Source organism: Crocodylus porosus, unplaced genomic scaffold (assembly GCF_001723895.1).
Source record: "Crocodylus porosus isolate Cpor-Errol unplaced genomic scaffold, CroPor_comp1, whole genome shotgun sequence".
Lineage (NCBI taxonomy): Eukaryota > Metazoa > Chordata > Crocodylia > Crocodylidae > Crocodylus > Crocodylus porosus.
Window position 1 is genome coordinate 199396182 of NW_017728886.1, and position 23870 is coordinate 199420051.

General features: G+C 40.3%; 1 protein-coding gene across 3 annotated transcripts in view; it reads right to left on the bottom strand.

Moving 5' to 3' along the window:
• Nucleotides 1-23870, bottom strand: part of PXDNL (peroxidasin like) — a 338939-nt gene that overhangs the window by 6413 nt on the left and 308656 nt on the right. For 2 of the 3 annotated variants that reach the window (XM_019547935.1, XM_019547951.1), the window contains 2 exons: nucleotides 15725-15845; nucleotides 9871-10000 (listed from right to left, as the gene is read on the bottom strand). In XM_019547935.1, the coding sequence (XP_019403480.1) occupies nucleotides 9871-10000; nucleotides 15725-15845 (251 nt within the window). Of the gene's footprint in view, nucleotides 1-9481; nucleotides 10001-15724; nucleotides 15846-23870 lie in introns of those variants that run through there. The other variant, XM_019547943.1, reaches the window with a different exon arrangement.

Consider the following 23870-nt stretch of genomic DNA (forward strand, 5'->3'; position numbering starts at 1 on the left):
AAAAAAGGACTTCTTATTGTCCTTAATCTGGGAAGCTAGTCCCAGTTCCATCTCTGCCTTGGCCTTCCTAACTACCCCTACATTCCTGAGCAACTACAGAATATTCCTCCCTGGTGAGACTTGTTTTTGTTAAAAATTTACTTTAATTGAAGACTTTTTCTTTCTCTCTCTCTTTTTACTTGTTTATTTATTTATTTAACATATGATTGTAGTTTGCAGTCCTCCAATAAGTTTTTACTGAATTCCTTTCCTTTCCTAGTACTACTCCAGAAATATAGCAACAGACTTGAGTGGTGTGAACATTGATAATACAGATTCCAGAAGTAACACAAAGTTAGTGAATACATGCCATGGTGTTCATCTAAAAGTTTTACTTGTGGTTAGGAGTGAGATCAATAGATCAACAAGGCCATTCCAATCACAACTTGAAAGCTTTATTAGGGTGCTCAACAGCAAAGATTTATTTATACCAATAAAGACAATGCTTACACAGCCTTGGATTTAGGGAGGACAGGTCTGCTGGCCAGGCATCTCTGCTCCTCTGGAGACTTCTGCTGGGTCTATTCCTCAGCTTCTGCTGAGCTGCAGGAAAAGTCCAATTTTTTCTTCAGCCTATATCCAATATTTATAGATGGCTGAAGGGCTGCTTTTGATATTCTAATAAATTATCCCTAGTTGTTTGTTTTTTTAATTTCTTTGGTTTTACAGAATTTTTTGGAACTGGACAGGAACTAGATTTGTTGAGGTCCTAGAAGGCATTAAGGGATCAGTTAGCCAGAGCTTTTTATCCTTGGGCCATTTGACCCCAGCCTGTCAATTGCTTGTCAGTTTTTTACCCCAATTTATGGTACTGTCAATCAATTGAAACCTATATTCTTGCAACAGCAGAAGGGAGGATTACTATAGGATACTGGAACATTATGTTTTAAGCTGTAGGCTCTCAAGGGCAGGGTCTACCTTTCTGTATCTGTGCAGCTTGCAGTACGATCAGATACCAAACCTGACTGGTGAATAACAATAAACTGCACTGAAATTCACAATGACTTCTTTTTGCTTATGCAAAATCACATTATTAAGATATAGCACAAATTCTCAAATACTCTCCAGCTACATATCCTTGCAGAATAACATTAAGAAAAAAGATTGTTAATCGGTGCAAAGCTCTGAAATCAAACTGCATCCCATACTAACTTCAATAATAAATAGGTTTTATTATCTTAAATATATTTTTACCTGAAAAGTTTGATCTACAAGAAGGAAATCTACAGAATTAAACCTTTTTGTCATTTGAGGGGTTAACATTCTTTAAAGAGAAAGAAAAAAACAAACATCATGAAACACATGTTCCTACATCCACACAACTCATGTTGGTAATTTTATTTACAGAAAAATACTTTCCAGTCTATCACTTATATCCAAACATGTAATGCACTGTTTATGAGAAGTCTATAGGAAAACAGAGTAAAATACATTTACTTCATGCCTTAAAAGGTGCTACATGGATTTAGTGACCTTCTGATAAATTACAAACATTCTTCTGCACCATTGCAATCATCTAAATATTGAGCTATTAAATCAATGTTCGCCAGTTGTATGTTGTATGCACAAAAGACTGGAAAATCTGTTCGAGTACTCCATAGAACAAAGAAACGGTTTTAGACCTTTACTAGAAAAATATTAGAAAAAAAAGGTACGAGTGAGAAAGTGCATGGCCCCACAAGTTGCTGGGCATGAAAGCATTTGGAACTCAAAGTTACCATTGTGACCAGAGACTGCAACCCTCTCCCTCTTGCCACATGCCATTCATGCAAGCATCATTTTTAGTACATGCCAACTGTTTTACACTGTATGGAGTATCGTCTCAATGGTTCAGTGCAATGCAAATTGGCCTGTGTTCTGTTGCAGGGTGAAATGCTCAACCTCAAAGGTGATGTGCCCAGATCAAGAACTGAAAGAGGTGGAGAATGTTATCAGAGTCAGCTCCTATGAGCTGGTTCTTGCAGCTCTTCAGGGTTTCCGTCTTGGCCTATCCCAGCAGAAAGTTGGCCAGGAAGATCATGACCTGCTTGGCCACGTACTACAGAAAATTCTCTTGGTGAAATCCATGTCCAACATGCTAAACAGGCTGCTGAGGTTGACTAAGTCCAGTCAAGGACAGACCAAAAGAGTCTCTCTGCCCTTACAGAAGGGGCAAGCTGTCAGCATTGTCTAATCTAAGGGGCTGAATCCAGGAGCTACCACTGGATGTCACAGTCCTCTTGGCAATGAGCAGCTTGTACAGGGTGCATCAGGCAGGGTGGGCCTAACCTGGCAATGTTGCCACTAGGTGTTGCCTTCAGGTCATGTCAGAGCAGCCAGAGAGGAGGAGGGCATGGTCCTCCCAAGTTTGTGCAGGTATAAAGAGCTTTTTTGGCAGGCTCTCAAATCAGGTGCTGCTGCTGTGGATGCTCTCATTCAGCATTATGAGGGGACACCAAGGTATCAGGCCCACTGCCATTATTTTCATCCACAGCTTGGGCCACCAGGCATCAACATGGTGTGCCCAAAGAACTCTCATTGAGAAAGGTTTCTCACACATGGAGGTGGTCTTCCTGGGCAGCAACAATGTCAACTGGGAAGGTGGTCTTCACTTACACCATGAAGCATGAAGCAAAATGGAAAGAGTTCAGGCCCAGCCAGGTGGCCAGGAACTGTGAAGACTGCTGCAAGACCAGGCTTTGTTGATTTCATGCAACAGCCTTGGAAATCTCTGGCACCTGGCCTGAGGTCCCAGGCAGAAGGGAAGCTTACCATGCCTGAGCCAGGTTCCAGTAGAAAGATGGGATGGCATTCTACTTGAAGTGATCAGGATCCAAGAGAAGATCTCCTGATTGAGTCTGAGGCCAAATCTGAGATCCCTCTTTTGGTGAAGAAATGCAGAGGCCAGCCATCACCATCATGGGTGAGCTTCTCTGCCTAGAGGCCATTTAACACCTGTAGGAGGTCTTTCCCAAACTTTCTACATCAGAAGTTGACAAGCTTGAGCAGAAGCTATCCTTTCCAGAGCTGACAGTTGCTGTTGAGGGTCTTGTCACGGGAAAAGCCACTGGCTTTGATTACTCATCAAATGCTATTAAAATTTTCTGGTCTATCCTCAGCTCAGATCTGAGAACCTTTTAGGAGAGCTGGAGGATAAGATCTAGCTAGTCATCTGCCAACAAGCAGTCATGATCCTGCTGACCAAGAAGGGATACCGTGGTAACATTAAGAATTGGCGAACAGCGTTGTTCCTGTGTAATGATTACAAAATCCTTGACAAAGATCCTAGGTCCTAGGGCGTAGGCCATGAGCAGAGGTACTATGTGCTCAGCAGAATGATTCACAACAACCTGTTTTCTCTGTGCAACTAGATAGATTAAGAGAAAGCTTTTGACTGAGTCCATCATTATTTCTTATTTCAGACTTGGGAAGCTTTTGGCTTTGGGTCTCTTCACTTTTACCATCTGCCTCCTATTCCAGAACATCTCTAGCCTCCTGAAAATGAATGGAATGCTGGGAACCCCATTCCCAGAATGCAAGCAGATCCAGCCTTAGCTGCACCTTATGGTGATTATGTGATTAATGGTGATAAGGAAACTGAATTAAAAAAAAATCATAATCACAGAATCACATGAATACTACAAGGTGTGGATAGGTATAGGAGAACAATGATGGCAACACTTATGATAGAAGGTGGAAAAGATATGTGTGTGGCTGTGGGATGTGTATTATATTAAAGATATAATATATTCCAGATTAAGGGATATTTTGCTTAGAGAATATAATAGTTGGCATAAGATACTGTTATTTCATATCTGATGCATAATTCCATATGGAATTTTATGATGCAAGTATTTTGTGATAATAACAAAAAATAACGGTGAGAGGAACCTTAGGCCCCAGGTCTCCCATTTCCTGAATCAATACTGTAACAACATTTTACATTGCTGTCTTACATAAGCTAGGGAACTTGTAGTGGGATTGATGAGTGAAAGGGACTCAGTGACTCATCTTCCTATATACATGCTTTGGCCACAAACCACATTGGGGAGTGGATGTAGCAAGTCAATTGGAGAAACAGTTGCAAATCAATTTCATAGGTGCATGGGCTCATGAATATTTCCTATTTCTCTCTCTGTTATACCCCTGAGTTGAACTTATTTATTTAGGCATCCAGAAAGGACCCATGTTTCCTATGCACCAAGAAATATTTCAGATAATTAGCAGTGCTGTGTGATACTGGGGTCTCTTTTAAAGGACTGTCTCTTGGAACACTGATGGGCCTTGGTACATCCAACAGACATTAAAAGTCTACCTAATATACCTACACATTTTCTCTTTATAGTTCAAAATTACTCTAGTTTCCCATTTTGACTATAGTATCTAAAGTTTACTTCCTTAGGTACTACGTTAAACATTTCATCATACACCAACTGGTTGCAAACCACGCACCATCCTTATTTGTTTTACTCATAATTCTACATCACATTATTTATTGTCATATTATATTCTTAATCCTTAAATGATGCATTTTTGGAAAAACAAATGCGCACACCTATTTGCGGTAGAGAAACAACGTGAACAAGGAGGGATTTTGGGAAAGAAGGGGCAAATGAGTAAATGAAGTTCTCTTATGAATACTCTCAGTCAATTTAAACTATAATCCACTCTCATCCTTTTTAGTTGACTCAAAATCTCATTGAAGTATGCATCAATGTGTTTTTAATGTTGATATACTATTTAATTTTCTCCTTCCCTCGGTAGAGGTTTATCTAATAAATAACTTATTTTTTATGAAAATAAACAACATATTTTCCCCATATGAAAGCAACTTTGTAAATTCCTCTATCTATATCATACTTCAAATAACCACAAACGCCTAACAGAGGAGAAACGCTATATATTTCCAATTAACTTTATTTTTGAGATTCAGCTGTTTCTGAATCTATCCAAATTGTTAGCTATAAGTTAAAGGAAAACTTGTCAGAACAAAAATTTTACATTCGTTGTCTAGATTTAAAAAACAACAACAAAAACACCTCTCCTCTGTTTTATTTGTAAAAAATCTATTTCCAGACTTCCCTCAGTTATGAGCGCTTATACAGGTTTCTCCACTTCAGCCAAGGATCCAAGCACATGTCTACATATAAGCAAACAATAGTTGCGCTGCAACTAATAATGAACTTAAGGATAGATGCATGCTCAACTGGGGTCAAGATCCCCCTGTCACAAGGTTGCTGTCTCTTCTCTTGTACAGTTGTAGTCTAAAGAACTACTCTTAAGCAAAGAATCAGCAGCCATCAGCAATACAGTTAGCAAAGAAATGTATCTGAACACTCTTACAGATTCTGAATCACTATATAATAATCTAATTAGGTTCATAACCTATGCTATTTGCTGTGTACTTGCAGGAAACTGTTTTCAGTTTGCACAGTGAGCTGAACTGCCCTTTCTTTGGCTAAACCTACAGAAGGGGATAATCTGGAATTACTTTAACCTTCTTGTCAAGGAGAGGATAAGGAATGAGTCACAGGGACCAACATCAAACTAGAAGCAACTGCAGCTTTCAGGGGCTAATTAGGAGAATTATGTGCATCCCCCACAACTACACCTCTACTCCCTAACACAGACCTATCCACTCCTTCAGTCTGGCTCTGCTGTGGATTGCAAACCTTCAACATGTGGCCTTTTTTGACCCTAGGAAGCAGCAAGGGATGAAGGAGTGGCCAGCAACGCCTTCAACATGAAAGATGAGTAATAATTCTGGCAATGAACGTACAAAGGCTTATCCCATACCTTAGAAAGAAGTACTTCATGGCTAGAAAATGACATTAAGAAATTTGCTTTTAGGAATTGGCTTGAAAGTAAAATAGATATTGCATTAGAATAGTGGTCCAAGGCAAAGGTTAATTGGTTTCAAAAAGCTTGTTTATGACAAAGTTTCCTTCAAGGCTTTCTGTGTCTGGAACCAGCAGGGTTAGGGAAATACAGGAATATGGTGACATAGCAAAACGTGGACAGTACGATGACCACAGGGAAACCAATCAACAATGCCTGAGAATGACGAGTCAGCACAGGAAAAAAATATATACAAAAAGAGGGATTCATAGTAGCAAAGGGTCCTTGGGGGAGGATCCAAGGCCACCATGGACAGAGGACACACCACAAGCCCATCTCACCTACCCCACTGGGGGAGGGGGGGGGAGGAGAGGACAGAAGTGGGGAAGTGAGGCTCAGCTCTCAGCCTCCAGGCTGCTGACATCTGACATTCAAGACAGAACCTCAGGATGAAGCTTGCATTAATAGCAAGATATACCTTCCCTCTATGACAGCCAGCCCTGGGACTGGTAGATATAGAATCAGAGTGGTTATTTTATTTGCCTTGCCTCGATTATTTTTATCTGCTATCACTGTATATCAATAAAATTTGCCCATTATTGAAAGGTAGAAGTCATGGTCAGTCTGAAGGTTTGGGTCCACCCAGAATAAGATACCTGGGTCATAAACCTAGTGCCAAGAGTAGTGTTCTCCCACTATACAATAAGGTAACTGATGGATTACACAAGGTTACTTCAAGCAAGACATTGAATAAAACTCAGTGAAGCAATCAGTATATGGTAGACCCAAATACTACAACACTCAACCATAGTGAAAACAAGCCATAACTACCTGCTTAGCTATCCTCTTATCACTGCTCTAATTTTTTTCTCCAAAATTTAGAACAAAGAATAGACTCCACAGGTCCCAAGCCCAGACATTCTGTTCCCATCCAGCAAATAGTTATGTAACCTACTGGTAAAGTATACATTATCATGCAGTTCAGTGGCTGGTACACAAAGAAGTGTAGTTCTTTAGGGTTCAGGTAATGGAGGTCTCTACTGAGGATCTTGAAGACTGAGCACTAATGGTGTTTTATCCTTATGGTTGTATCAGATTAAATTTGCTTTTCTAGGTCTTTTTTAATGGTTTATTTACTCACACAGGTTTAATGATTCAATATGCGATAGGAATGGATGTTCCATATTTTGATAATTTGTTACACACATTGATTGTTGGTGTCAGACACTCACAGGCATGAAGTTTGAAAACGATTAGGTGACAAGTGTCAGAGATGACCCATCACTGTTTGAATACCACACTTTCATAATTGGATACTCTCAAGATTTTCTGAAAAATTATGTCAAATATTTTTGTGAAAACCATTTATCAAAGAGTTATGATCAATATTTGGGGAATCAACACCTGTTTGTGAACAACTGAGAAAGAGGAAAAGGTCCAAAATGAAAAAAACAAATAATAATGAATAATCCCAATAGCTTTGGCCATGATTTGCCTCAAAGTTTCTTGAAGATCATTGAAGTGGCTTTGCAGGAATCATGCTATTGAAGGAATAGTAAAATGTTTTAAAAGTTGTCATTATTTGAAAAGCAGATTTTATTCTTAATCCTTGAAAATGGTGGAGGAAAAAAAAGCTGATTTGGAATAGAAAAGCTTACTATCATCACATTCTTTGGATCATGCTCTTTGTGTCCCAAAGAAACAATGCTTATACAACCTTCTTCCTGGTCCCAAGTTTTGATTCTTTTTGTTTCTCTTTCTAATAAAGGTAAAAAGGGTTTCACAAATAGCCAGCCAGATTTGAAAATTGGCTGAAAAATATACAAGAGAATAGAAAATGCAAGAGATGACAAGATGTGGGTGAATTTCACTCTGAAAACTGAGGGAAGGAAGGTGACATTTGTAAAATAATGTAAGATTTCTTGGTTTGCTTTGTCAGGTATTCTCTACTCATTCTGACAGCATCCTGTTCCCTTTCATTTTTCTTACTTTCCAACTTCTAGCCAAAGGTAGATTCTTGCTGTCAACTTTCTAAACAAGAAAGGTAGTCAGCTGTGTTCACCAAAAGTCAGGCAGAAGGCAAGGTAGATATGCACCTTATAGACTAACTGAATAAGAGAGCATAAACTTCTGTGAGCTGGAGTTCTCTTCATCAGTGGTTAATATATCTGATATTTCAGTTAGTAAGAGGGTGACTACACGTGATACTACGTTGCAAACTGTGACGCGAATACTGCATCACTGTAGTGACAAGCTACCTCTTTATAATGTATTGCTATGGTGACACAGCTTCTAAAAATAAGCCGGCACTGCCAGGACAGAACAGTAAGGGCTATCGCTGAGCTGTCACTTCCTTTAGGAAGTACTAAATAATGGCACAGTAACAATGCCATGGGAGGCATGTGAAGACACACCCAGAGTGAAGCAATGATGTGATTACAAACACTGTGCTCTCATATGCACAATAAATATTTCTATTATCATTCATTCATAATAAACTGTATTATGCTAAATGTTAAATAAAACCTGTGGACTATCTTGCCAGCTGTTTAGAAGGAGATTAGGTAAATGCTTGCATTTTGTTATATTAGATCTACATCTGTTTATTTGCTACTAATGCGAAGGGTCATTACGTAAATAATGTTTCACATTAGGTTGATATACCTTACCAGGAAATCCAATACATGCATAAAAACACTCAACCTCCACACTCTATAAAGAGGCATTATATATGCAAATTAATTCAGTAAAACATTGCACCGCTAATAGCTATGACTGCACAACTGACACAGCCCACTGAAAATGACTTGTAAGAGGTACACTTTCTTCATGTTTCATGGTCAAAGATTCTCATCAGCCTAGAATTCAAATATATCATCATTGTGCAGCAGCTCACGTCTTAGGACAACAGTATCTTCCTATGACAGGCTTGGTCCCTTCACAGGACAACGGCTGGCCAGTATGTTGCAGATCCAGTGGCCACCTCCTTCCCTTGCACATCCTCAGGAACAGAACTCCATCCGTTTGCCTGAACATAACCTCCCAGTATGGCGTCCCTGCTTCCAGCTGTCCCCTATTGATTCATACTCAGAAATGAATCATTACCTTGTTGAGGTTAATAGGAATTTTGTTACTACTTGATAGCAGCTGATATTACTTCTGCTTTTCTGCTCTTTACGTTATAAATACAACCAATTGGTTTTCAGACTTGGCAGAAACTTTGGAAACCCACCCACAGAATTGTGCAACTAGTACATGGTCATTCAGCAAAAATGAGATTGCCTGATAACCTATCTGTCAACTAAATGACTCAGTGCTACATCATCATAAAAATTAATTTAAAAGCATTATTTATAAAACTCTTGAAACTTCACAAGATAAAGACTCTGAGGATTAGGAAGCACAAATGGTTATTGCCCACAATCAGAATAATATAAATGCAAAGTCATTTTCAATTAAACAAAAATTAAAGATTTTTAAGTGAAATAATTTTAAATACCCAATTAAATGCATATTTTACCATTTCAGGTGTGTGTATTCATGGTTACTTATGGCAAAGGATAAAACTGTACAGTATGTTAAAAAATTAAAACAGTTGTTGACGGTTTGTTTTATGTATTTTGGGTTGTTTGTTTTTTTTAACTAAACCAAATTAGACCTCGCTCTTATTACAGTTTGCGTTTCTTTATGTTTACAGGTATTAGGTAATGCTTTTTATATGAAATCTGACCAGAAGAAAAATAAGAAACTGTTAAAGATATATCACTGGTTGCAGCATAAGACAATTACCCATTAAAAAACAGAAAAACAAAACCTAAAATAATTTTTAAAGATATTATTTCCTTGGGAAGTGAAACATTTACTTTCAGAATTATTTTTGTACTTCAACATTATAATAATTTCTTATATAATACAAAATACAGCTAGATGTAGAAAAGCAAGCTGAAGACACACTGTCACATTACCATGTGATATACTGAATTTTAATATAGAAGAGTTGATGAAAAGACAAACCTGCTCTTTTAGAGCTGTGATGGCCTTATCAATTTCTGCAACAAAGTCACTGAAATCCTGACTAAATCCACCGGATATTGTGTCATCTAGATGTCTTGCACTGGTTGCATTTCTATGCAGTTCCTGGTATCTGAAATATAAGTTAAATTAACACCAAAAATGGAAAATAAATACCCCAAAGAAAAGGCTTAACTTGGGAATTAAAGGATTTATAATGAAAGTTAAATGAAAATGTGGGAAATGTAAGCTAAAATGACATTCTTCTTTTGAGATTTTTATGCATGAGATGAAAACGTCTCTTTAGAACATAAAAGGAATGCTATGTTTTATTCCACGTATCTTTGCTAGAATATTCAGCTCTCAAAAGTATTTTTCTGGACAAGCTTTTCCCCTACTCCATCTTTGACAAATTAAATGTCATACACTATGCAAAACATAGGTGGGAAAGTTGCTATTTGCATTAAGCATTAATGACGAGAACTATGTTTAAGAAAATAATAGTATGGCTGTCAAAAAAATAAATAAATCACATGTCTAAAGCAAGGCAAGCATAAAATAAGCCAGTCCTACTGAACACAACGGGTGCATCCACACGTGCTTTCAGCAGCTCAAATAGAAGTGGTGCAAATTTGAGCCAGGGCTTTTTGACTTAGCTCAGGTGCTCGGACATGCACTTCACTGTGGAGCAAATTGTGCCACTTGGGACAAAATACCTCTGCCTGGCTCCTCCTGGATCTGCATCCAGGGGGAGCTAGAGCCTTGGGCCAGTACCTATGCTAGCCCCAGCAGTTTAAAAACCTGCCCTTAGGGCAGCTCAGGGCTACGTGCTCTCAAGAGCTTCTGAGGCCCAGCCACTTAGTATCTGGGGACACTACCCCTTGTGTCAGCTAAATTGTTGAAGCAGCATCCCAAATTCACTTTTTAAAATACCCCAAAATCCACATTCTTCCACAATTAGAACAAGAGAGAGAGAGAGAAAGGAAGATTGATCAGGTGGGTAATGTTTTATTGAGATATTTACAACGTTAAAGAAATTTGGAAGCCTACCAGTGTGTCTAGTATCATAATAAAATACATCCTAAATATCTATACGTTTTAATGTTTGCTTTTGGTTTCCTTATCACATGGTGGGTATGTGATGGGGGAATGTGGGGTTTGCAGGAGGGGTGAGAAGGGGGTGAGGGGATGTGGGTAGGTATGTGGGCAGGTAGGGATGTGAGTCAGTGTGTGGGTAGGTGTGGGGGGACTGTGGGTATGGGGGCTGCTTAGGATGGGTGGGCTCCAGCATGAACACCATGAGCTCCCAGAGGCTGGCGGGGCACGGAGTCAGTGGTAAGCTCCTGCAGATGCTGCTGGTGGTGCCAACAGTGGGGAGAGGGGTGATGAGTGCCAACTGGGGGTCGACAACCACCCACAGACAGTGCCAGGAGCAACAGCAGTGGCCAGTGGTGATTGCTGTCTGCTTGCAGATGCCACTGGCAGCGGGGGCAGGCTGGTGAGCTGCGAGAGCCCACAAGCACCTTTTCTGAGGTGGTGAACCGCCACACTCAGGGAGTGCACATACACCCATATAGACCCCCTACACATCACCAATGGTCCCCTGCCCCTCACAGGGCAGAGCCCCCCACACTGCACAGACTACTCTGCCTGCAGGTTCCCAGGCCCCACAGGGGCTACAACTCCCCCTCAGCCCCTTCGCTGCCCTCTAGCCCCCTGCTCATTCCCCTGCGCTTCTCTAGCCTCTGGAAGCTGGAGGTGAGCAGGAGAACAAGTAGGAGGCTCGTTACCCCCACGTTTGTTCCCCCAGCTCCCCATTCATTCCCCTGTTCCCCATTCATTCCCATCTCCCCTTCATTCCCTCTGCCCCCATTTATTCCCCTGCCCCCCATTCTTTCCCCCATGTCCCATTCATTCCCCGTTCCCCATTCATTTCCCTGCCCCTGTTCATTCCCCCAGCTCCCTGCTTGCTCTCCCAGCTCCTCCCCCCAACACTCACCAACAGTAGCAAAGAATGAGCAGGAGGCTGCAGAGAGTAGGGGAAGTCTCCAGCTTATTTCCAGGGGCTTGTCTCCAGCCTCCTGCTCTCTGCTCCTTCGCCTGCTTGTCTCCAGCCTCAGGAAGGTCCCCTCCCCACTTCTCCAACTCCTCCAATCCCCTACTTACCTGGTAGAAGCCTGGTTTAGGTCCCTGCAGCTTGCACCACTGCCTGCCCAGCAAGGACAGGCAGTGTGCTTCAGGAATGGGGAAAGGGCCAACTACAGAGATGCTTTGGCAGGTTTCCAGAGAGCCTCTGTGGAGGACCATGCCCTGACCTGTTTTTTCCCCCAGGGTGTTCATAGACCCCTAGATATTTAGGGATCTAATTCTGCTCCCCCACTGCAAATTTACAGTGAGGGAAACATTTTTTTCTTCCCGCACGTGCCTCTTGCAGCATCTCAAAAGGGTTTGAGATGCTGCAAGAGGCATATGCAGGCTCGTCTGGATGCACCCAGTGAGAGTAAAGAAAGAAAAAGAAGAGTTAGTTGAGTCTAAGATGTATTCAGGAGGCCATAAAGAAGATCTTTAAAGGCTTATTGAAGAGTGGCACACAAGAAACCACTTATGGAACAGTGAGACAAACTTTAGTAGGGACACCACTCAGCCTCTAAAATCCAGGATGTATTTTTAATTTCTAATGGCCTATATTCACATTTACATTCTGGCCACTTGACACCACCTGAAGTGCAGAGAGGCCTTGAAGCATACATAAATCTATAGATGTATAAATAATCTATAGATGTATAAATAATCTATAGACTCTTTAAGACAACTCTGGAACTCCAGGAAGGTGTAAAATATTCTCAGTACAAATAAGAAGTAGGCCTTAAGTTTCTATGTGCCTTCATCATTCAAATATTCTGCACTATTATAAACATTACTAATAAATATTTAAAAACTATAAATGTACTACTGAGAGGCATTTTAGGAGTGCTTTGTACCAAAGATTCTGTATAAAGATTATTATAGAACTTCTGCTCTGTGTGAAATCAGGGAATATATTCTGTCATATTCAGCATCATAAAGCCCGTATATAATTGGGTTTTGAAAATTAAATATGCAAGTTGAAAAAGTGAAATTCATTATCAGCCCCCACTTTCCTCTAATCTTATCTCCAGCAATCCTTTCCCATTACTATGTGAGAACATGAAAAGGAGGGGTTGAAAATGGTTGCAACCTGGTGAAAAGAGAGTGCTTGCAAATCACATTGGGTGCATCTCTACATCTCCACATGCTCTCTGTTGGGAGCAGCTCAGTAGAGAGGTGCTCCCATGAATGCCACGTGCCCCCGGAGACTGGCAGGGGGCACAGCAAACTTCTGCAGGTGGCGGCACCGTGAGAGGCAAGCAGGGAGCTCCACTGGTGGTTCCGGCGCTGTTGGCAGTGGGCGGAGGGGGGCTGGTGAGTGCTGACCAGCGGTCAACAACCACCTGCAGATGGCAGCAGCGTCGGTGGTGGCCAGCAGCAATTGTGGACTGTCTGCAGATGCTGCCAGCAGTGTCAGCTTCAAGGGCGGGGGTGGCGAGTGGCGATTGCCTGCACTGCTGGCAGCGCCTTTTTGCAGGGGGTGCACTGTCACCCTAAGGGGGTACACATGCACTCATGTGCACCCCCTATGCATCACCAATGGGTGCTCCTACCCTGCTTTGGTCCCCTGAAGCACTTAAGGGAGCTTCAGGCTCCTGTGGCGTGCTAGCCCAGGAGTCCGCAGGGAGCATGAGGCTGGTCTCCATGTGAACAGGGCCAGGACAGCTCTGCCAGCTGCAGCATGTTTCCTGCTGTGCACGGGGCCAGGAGACAGCTGCCAATGCAGAGCTGTCCCCATGGGGACAAGCTCCGTGCCCAGCAGGGCTTCCCCCTGCATAGCTGGGGGCTGGCTGGGGCCTGTTCTGCTTCTGGGGCAGCCCCAGACTAGACAGGGAATTCCCCAAGCAGCCAGGGGCTGGCCAGGAGCTGTCCCCCTTCTAGAGCACCTCCTAACCAGCTCTGGGCTGGGTGAGGAAATCCCTAATATCACTTTCTTATTTCGGTTACTTCAGACCCTGAACTTGACAAATGCTAAATAATGCAAATCCATACATTTCTTCTACCCTCAGCCTTAATCTCCATTTATTCAATCAGGCATAAACCACTGCACAAATTCTGAAGCTCCTCTGGTGGGATACAAAATAACAGAATAAATCAGACGAAAAAAGTACGCCAAGCTCTAAAGATAACTTCAGTGTAATTAAACATAATTCTCCCAAACTAGTACTGAATTAGCCAACAAAAGATAATGTGTTACCCCAACTACATACAAGGAAGACAAAAATAGATCTTTCTTGCCCACAGATTATCATCATAAAACTCTATGTTAAAAATCAAGATGTTCACAATCTGAAAGACAGTAATGCCTCATTTTTAATTCCAGACAGATGTGCTACACAAGGGAAAAATATTTTACAAGCTTATCTTTATTTTATAGAAACCTAGAAAAATGTTTAAAATCATAAAGCATATAAACCCTAATTCTTCTTTAGCTCAATTCAGTGCAAATCAAGAGTAGTTTAACTTTCCATCATGTAAAAAAGATATAAAAAGTCAGAAGAGAATCAGACCTATATTTGCCAATGTTCCCATGCGGCAGGGATTGAAACAATTCAAAGCTGCTATATTTTCTTTCTTGTCCAAGACTATGAGACTATAATTGTGATTATCTAACTTCACAATGTTACTATGCTCTAAAATGAGAGCCACTTAGATTTATAAACTACAAGTGACACCTGCTTCCAGATCTCTACAAAACAATAAATACATTTGTGCCAATCATATGATACTATCAAAGCTGCTTCTGTACCAAGTGGATAATTCTGATCTTAATGTTATTTTTATCTGCTATGCACTACTTATATACACAGGTGCTCAAGACGTAGGGCAGTAGGTGATCAGGCTTGAAGAATTAACCTTCTATGGGATACAGACATATCCTACCTCATACAACAGTACCAAAAACTCATTAGCATCAGATTCTTTACGTTTGAAATAGCTATGTTTAGTCATCTGCCTTGAAAGAGTATTGTCAAGTAACTCATAAAACACCAGTACTAATTACTGAAAACCTACAGAAATCATCATTATCCTTTAAACTGGCAACTTCTATTGCCTTTCAAAATAAAATGTTGGTATCACATTTCTCTATCTGGTTTTTATTTCATTTGAGTTTGATGTATTATATTTCTAAATATTTTCTTGTAATCTACAATGCTTATCTTCATCGTTAGGAATGATTATATAAACTATTGACACCAAAAAAATAAGTACTTTTCTTTCCAGATTTAATCTCTCACAAAAACTCTCTCTTAGATGCTTAATAAGAATACAGTACCTCCAAATAGCTATTGAAGTGTTTTTCATCATTTTAAAGATGTTGTACCATTACAACTAATTTATATAACTAGGGCAGTTTTCAGCTGTAAATACCACACTGTTTACATTCACCTTACCATGTTCTACTAATCAAATCAAATACATTGTAAAGGTTACATGTAAAGCTCAAATGTAGTTAGAAATTAAAATAAGGAGACAAGAATAGTATTGTAGCAGAGAATCATCATCCCTGTTCTAACAGAATACAACTCAAGTTATAACAGACAGATCAAAAATGGTGTTCTTGTATTAAAAGAATAAACACATTTGAAATTTCATATTGTGTACATTTTCTGTGCATAAAAGTTTAAAAAATGTAGAGCTTCTAAAGTCTCAAGTGTACCCAAAATCTTTTATGTGCAAACATGTCTTATTCTTTGTCCTTTAATATTGCTGATTCACATCTACATACCTGTTATTAGTATCATTCAGGACATCTGCTTTGTTCTTCTGTTTGGAATAACTGTATTTAGCAGATCGTTTGCGCCGAAACTGGTGTGACAGAGTCCTGAATTGTCCCCGTGTCCTACAGTCTGTGAACACAGTAATTCAGGCTTATATTATTCTTGAAACACTAATTTTCACAGAGAAAGTGTATAGAAACTCTTTGTCCAGCTGCTTAGATAAAGCTTAAGTAGGCTTGTTCTGAAGCTCCACTGAAGTGAATCGGATTTGTTTCTATGCCTAAAATTAAACATATATACCTCAATTTTTTCCTCTGAATTAGGACTTTATATCTTTTTGTATTTTACATACTGTTTTCCTTCTTTTAATCAAGCTTGACTATCTCATTGGAAAAAGAACGGACAAAAACGATTTTAAAAAATCTGTCTTATGGGTAACCCAGTCAGGTTTTACTATTTTATGCAACAAACAATATAGAGAGTGCTTTTCTAGTATAATAGATGCTGTACCATGTTACAGTGATTTAAAAATGAGGGGGAAAAAACCTGAAAAACTATGGAAGCAAAATGGTGAGTTTATAAAAAGTTCTAAAGCATCAGGATCACTCTTTTTGAGTTGGCTGGCCTAACTGTTGAGGGCTTACATTTTCAGGTAGACCTCTAATAACAAGATAGTTAATTTTGCTTGTACAACTGTTTCCTTATTTAAGAAAAATGTCTTGGCAAATAGGGTTATTAGCTGCAGACCTATATCTCAATGCAAAAATCACTGCTAGCACATGACATGGAGTTACAATTTTGGAAGCCTCAGTGAGAATCTAACCTATAACAACATGATACTATAGAAATTGTGATATTGATCAGCAAATTGAAATGTGAATCCAAAGCATCTAAAGTCCTTCCCCAAAAAGACTGAAGTAGAACATTTCCTTATATGGCTAGCCTGCTCCTGCCCACTATGTTTGAATACAAGACAAGACAACTGTTACAATAATGTAAGCCCTTCATTTGTACAACATGGCTTAATGAAGTATTCAACAAGTAGTCGTCAGTGGTTCAATATCTGGTTGGGGGTGGGGTTCCCCAAGGTTCATCATGGGTCTAGTACTGTTTAATATCTTCAATAATGATTTGGACAATGGGATTAAGTTCACACTTAAGAGAAAAGTGTCCAGTTTTGGGCCCCATATTTCAAGAAAGATGTGGACAATTTGCAAGAGTCCAGCACAGAGTAACAAAAATGATTAGGGGTCTAGGAGACAAGATTTATGAGGAAAGACTGAAAGAATTCAGGTTACTTAGTTTGGAAAAAAGAAGATGGGGGGGATTTGATAAGAGTCTTCAAATATCTGAAGGGCAATTACAGACAAGATGGAGATGGGCTTTTCTCCATGGCCATAGTTAATCGCACCTTAAGTAACCCGGCTACATGTTAATACAATTATGGCACAATAAAAACAAGGAATAAGCCTTGCTATGCATGATGTAGAAATTCAGACAGGATCACTGTTTGGCTAACAGAAGTGCTTTATTTTACATGGCCATAGGAGAACAGTGAGAGGCAGCTGATGCTCAACAAGAGTAAAACACAGGCTGCTTTATATACTGATAAATCACATACATGTCAACCTGCCCCCCTGCACCAGGCTCTTGGCAGTCTGATAGCAACTTGTCTTGGTATCTGGCTGAGCTAAGCGAGTTTTCTCAAGCTGTCTCCTGATAAGCTTATCCTGAAGGCCGCCTTGTTATTCTCACTCGGCCTTTACCCACATCACACCTCCCTCCAGCCTGACCCGACACGTATACACTCCTTTTAGTACTTTTCCATTCCTCATCATGCATTTTGTGTAATAACTTTGTGACTGTTTCCTGTTGCACCTTAAATTGCACGTGTGCCCAGGCATCAGGCATCAATGGCTCCCAGTCTCAGTAGTGCATGGGAGACATTGACTTCAATGCACTTCCAAGGCTGGAAGTGCAGATCAGCTGACTGCTTCTCCCAGTCTTGGGGGTGCATCAGAGTCCATGGCTCTGATATGCAACTAAGGCAGGGGGCTCTGATTAGCTGCTGTTCCTAGCCAGTGTGGTACAGCAAGACCTTCTGCTTTACCCTGTAGGCTGGGAGCACAGATTACCTGGTCTGTACTCCCAGTGTCGAGGGCACATTTGAGTCGTGGGCTGTGATGAAGCCACAGGCTGGAGAGCCAGAGCTGATCAAAGCTCCCAACCTCAGGGGGCACACTGGAGTCAAGGGTCTGAGTGCACCCCTCAGGCTTGGAGATGGGATCAGATGACTGGGTTGCTACTTGTCAGTGCAGGGGGAGCATGGGATCATGATCCTGGGGCTCCCCCTGTAGTGTAATTTGGCGTGATAGGGATCTAATTCTTAATCCCACAATCATGCTTTCTGCTAGGCATGTGTAGCATGGCAGGAAGTATAACTGTTGGGATCATGCATCAGATCCCACAACACCTTCAACTGAATGTCTGCCAGAGGCCTAAAGTTATTTTCTGATGAGTTTGCTAATGCATAGTCTTACTTTATGTTCAAAATAAAGTTTGGCAGCACTCTTTCCCATACTTGTGGCTGGAATCATTTATTTATGACGGCCCTGAGACCAACATAACAATTGGTAACAAGGGTAAGATTCCATGAGTGGGGCATGCATTAAATTAACCTAAAAAAAAAAATCACTTTAATTATGAGTACTTGCAACCTGATGGAACCCAAAATGGGTACTAATACTGGAACAACTGGGACTTATGACAGCACCCTGGAAGACTAGCCTATATATACAGAGCAGCTAGAGCCATTTTTTTAAAGTAATGAGATTCCCCCTTGGAAACATGTAGCAGTATTACTTAGTTAAATGGGAAGAAAAACACATAGTTTACTGAACAGTCTGCTTGCCCCAGAAAAGCCAGGAAGCAAAACCTAAGGAATTAGTTTAAATTGTTCAAGAGCATCTGGCACCTAACCCATTTATTACTGTAGAAAGGTTCAGGTTCCATAAAAGAAATAAGTTTGAAGGTGAATCTATTTCCTCTTTTGTGACAAGAGTTAAGGAAAATGTCAGAACACTGCAATTTTAAGGATGGACTTAATGAGGCCCTAAGAGACAGATTTGTGTATGGGTTACTTAATGAAGCCATACAAAAGAAATGCATTACAGAGGAAAACCTCACCTTCAAATGTACTACTGAGATCCAAATCACTACAAAAACTGCAGCAAAGGATGCCATCGAATTGCATGCAGGAGTGCCTATAGAAATAGGAATGAATGAGCATTAAATATGCAGTGGAAGAGCCAGGACAGGCAGCAGCCTGACATGTGCTATTGCTGTGGAGAAGGGGCTCACACTTCAAGTAATTTTTGGTTTACAGAATGGTATTGGCAAAGCTTTATTGAACAGGGACATATGCAGGCACTGTGCTGTGCTAAGAATAAAGAAGAAAGTGCAGTAAGGAATAGGAAAGGAAATAAAAAGGGATAGATAGTGAGACTGGAGTAACTGTATCATGTGAATACAGGTGAATATTGGCCATCTAGCTGAGACTGTGGGTTGCTGGGAAAACCCTTAGAATGTTTAAAAATAAGGAATCAATGGAGGTCCCAGTGTTTTTTTAAAAAAGACTGTGCTAGAAGGTGTGATGTAAGTGCCCAAAGAATATAAGTAGCACCTCTTAGACATGCATGTCATTGAAAATGAATGACCCACTTGGTGGGGTCAAGAATGGTTAAAAAAAGATTCCCTGGACTGGAAGTGCGTAAAGATGCTGCAGGCACTTTCAAAGTTCACCACAGAAACAGCTAAACAACAAGCAGAAGGGACATTAAACCAGGCCTCTGAAGTGTTCAAAGAAGTCACAAGAACTTTAAAGCACATTAAAGCTAGGATAATAATAGATGAAAATGCCCAGGCCAAGTTACACAAAACTCACCTAAGCTCCTTAGGGCCTGCATGCCAAGGTAAATGCAGAACTGGGCTGCCTAGAAAGAGAAGACATTCTCTCAAAAGTAGCCTGGAGTCAATGGGGAGTGCCTGTAGTGCCACTTTACTATAAACCCTATGCTGAAAGCTGGTAAACATCCCCTACCTCAAAATGAAGATATTTTTGCCACACTGGGGCAGGTGGGAGGGAGAAGAAGGAGAGGAGAAATTTAGCAAAACTGTTTTAGTGGAAGCTTACTTACTGATGGAAGTTTAAGAAGATCTAAAGGGGATGGAAATACACAAAAGGAAATAGTGATAATAGTGTCTGGTGTTGCTTCCCCTCCTGCTCTGTGGCAGAAAACAGTGGATCAAGAGTTATAAGGCATTCCAAATGTTATTTGGATGATATTATTGCAACTGGGAAAAAGGTGAAGAACATCTGAGAAATCTGAAGAGAGTATTAGAACGTCCTGAAGAGGGTTGTGAGCAAAAATGTACCAAATGCAAATTTTTTAGAGTCAAATCCTTGTTGTGGCAGTACATCAGAATATAGTTCTGCTTTTTGCTAGCATACCAGAATACAGTGCATGCTGCAATGAGTAAGATACCGGCAGTACTGTTTATGGGCCAGAATTTCAAGTCATGGTTGGGCTTACTAAAAGTGGATTTGAAGCAGTATGTCAGAAATTGCCAAGTAAGTCAGGCCATGTCAAGAGGAACAGATGTGCCTTTGCAGCTACATGTAGACCAAAATGCTTTGGCCCACAATTACTGAGGATTTAAGAAATGGCAGCCTGCAGATGTGATTGCACAAACAGATCCTTCATCCTTCGTAGTGCAAGTGGCACCTAATATCGTTTGGCACCGCCACACTGACAAATTGCAATCTATATGCATGACTACCTAACACAATATAGCAGCAACAGTTGAAGTCTCACCTGTTGTTGGCCATTAATTTTGCAACCTACAGCAAAAACCTCTAGTGCTATACCAGATACTAGCAATGCTGACTTGTCAGAACCAGACAGTGTTGAGCCACCTACATCTGATGTGGAGACATATAAATCTGACATGGATGAAGGAGGGCCATCTCCTTAGGACTGTGTCCCAGGACCACAAGGAAAGAAAATGCAAACGTGAGCCTGTCATAACAGAGAGTGCAGCACATTCTCTGAAAAGCAGTCAAAAAGGTGATTAACATTACCCAAAAGCAAGTCACCTGAGGGGACTACAGTCTGTGTTATGCCAGTATCATTTCAAAATGCAAGAAGGCAATGTGACTTACGTGAATATGTTGAAGCTAAATTTGTAAGTTATTTTTGGTTGAATCTTCTAATGCTACTGCATGTATAGTGTTACTCTACGTTCACAATATATTCTGTGCCTGTCAGTCTGACAACACTCTTTCTCCCACTTGTGGCTGGAGTCATTTATTTATGAAGGTCCTGGGACCAAATAGACAGGAATAGCAGCAATGGCCTCAAAAAGTTCAAGGGAAGAAAGTTAGGGTGGAGGTTAGGAGAAACTTTCTGACTACGAGGGTGGGAAAGCACTGGAATAGGCTATCTAGAAATACTGCGAAATCTCCATTCTTGGAAATTTTCAGAAGCAGATTAGACAGACACTTTTGTTTAAGATGGTTTAATCAAGGATGATCCTGCCTTGAGCAGGGGGGCTGAACTAGATGATCACGTGAGGTCCCTTCCAACCCTACTTTCCTAAATATCAGTAATACAGAAGTTGTGTTCATTAAACCTGAACTTGCCATAACCCACTCAAACCTACAGGAGAGAGATTTAGGAGTTCTACTCTAAGCTTTGTTTCTAATGATTTTCATAGGGGTATGAGGTATATATAGCATTTCTGTGCCACAATACTGTGCTTTGCAATATTTGCTTTGATAAAACAACACAAAAATATTCTCACAAGCTTCCAACACTTCTAAAACAGTTTGCCCCTACTTTAGTCACCAGACATTAGTAATTGTGCTCACTATCCATCCGTGAGGATGGAAATGACAATTAAATATGTATGCCTTATCGTATGTAGACATGACAAGATATTTTGGCAGTCTACTGCTTCTACTAAGAGTCTTGATTTTGGCAATGTATATATAATTAACTGTTATGCTTTCTTAAAACAAAAAGAAAGAAGAAAGGTAGAAGCTGCTGATTTAACTACAAAATTCCACTATGTTATTCTTTGGCCACAAAACATTTTTCCATATTTAACTAAAACTAAATAAATCAAATATATATTTAACAAAGGATTAAGATAAGCTTATAAAACCCCAAAATACTTTATCAAGGAAACTTTGAAATTCAAAGAGAGAAGATCTGAATTAGAACTTTGCCCGAGTATTTTATATTATGAAGGTTGTCCAGCTTCTGAGCAACCAGGGGCAACATACCATGTTGATGACTCTTCAATACACGTTTTTCTTTCTCTGCCCCCTCCTTTCCCCACAGTTTCTTTCACTCTAGATAACACTACCATCTCCTCACACAATCTTGTGTTAGAGGATTCTTCTGGTCCTCTCCCTGTCTCAGCCTTGCCACTTCAGCATATACGAAGAAGCTTGAAATGTAGAAATTCAGCACTTCTCAGAACTGAATTCCTATCCTGAAAGCAAGTGATCACTACATTTGAAGCACAGATTCTTTACTTACCATTGATAGTCACTGGACTAGAATAAGAACTAGATAGACAGACCAACCTTAATCCATACACAAGGATTAGTTTAAATTAATTCTTCAGTTGATTCCTTATGATGATCAGTTATAACTACTTATTAAGCACTGAAAATGTGCTTTAACCTTTAAACCAAGAACTTCAATGGTTCAAGGATCTAGTTTTTTAACATCTTGACCTTTTCTAATAAAAAGAGGTTCTCTTAAATATTAGAAGATGTACTTCCTCATTATGAGCTATTCAGATGTAAGTACCTTTAAAGAGGCACTTGGAAGTACCATGGATTACACTTTACTTGGATGAGGTCCATAAATATCTGTCTGCAAGTAAATAAAAGGTATAAAATTGTTTTCAAGGAATGATGCTATTTGTCTCCATAATTTAAAGTTTCTTTGTAATAAGAATAGCATATCATTACCATAGAATGATGTCACTCAGTGTGTCCTGCCAGCTGGATCCCACACAGCTTGAGGTGAAAGGCCTATACCTATTAGCCAAAGGTTGCCTCAAACTCAAATCTCAGGCATTAGAAGGGAAAGAGTACCACACTTAAGTATTTGTGACAATAGGGGGGAAAGGGAAACCATATGTAGTTACTATGTTCAATCCACAGTTTTTGGCAAAAAATCTTCCTAAGCCTGTTGATGACGGATAAAATTATCAAGGAAATTATTTTTTGTGGTGAAAGGTAAAACTGACTCAAAAGATCAGGAAGAAATCTCATAGACTAGAAAGATTTGCCAATTGGCTCGCCAGGTTCTCTATGAAAAAATATATATATTGTTTTTCAATGGGGCAAAATTATGGTATAGCAGCCACTAGACTGCAGAAAAAGAAATACTGTCAAAATAATCCCAGAGAGATTAGAAAATGATAGTCCCATTCTGAGATGCCAGTTATACTGAAAATTCTCAGCTACACCATCAGGGCTCCCCAAGAGCAACTAATGTGCTCTGACCTCACTCATCCCCTTTTATTGTAACACAGTTGCAACCAGAGTTGCAAAGAACTCATCTGTGAAAGGCCTTTTGCACGTACCATGTGTATATGTGCACACATGAAGGGGAGGCATGATCAGAGCTGACCATTTCAGGGCTATAACCATTTCACACAATGTGTAAATGCCAGTCACAATCTGGCTTCATTCAGAAGATCCATATTCCAGGCAAAAGGCAAACCACCTAGGCCCAGGAACAGTTATTCAATTGATCCACCTCTAATAATTTAAACTGGTTGTTTCTCATCACCTTTCTGCCAGGTGCAATTAAAAACCACATGCACGCTACATCTTTTTAGCGAAATTATTACCTCCGGTGCCTCTTAGAAATGAAAGAGCACTATGAGTACAGGAATCTACGTGTTATACTGACACAAGTGACACACTAAGCAACCATGCCAGTTGATTAAATAAATCCTTCTCAAATACACACAGTTGTACCAGCGGGCATTGGGGAGTCCCTGTTCCCCCGAGCACTGCCAGAAGTGACCAGGAATAACGGTCACAAGCTGGCAGAGGGCAGGTTTAGG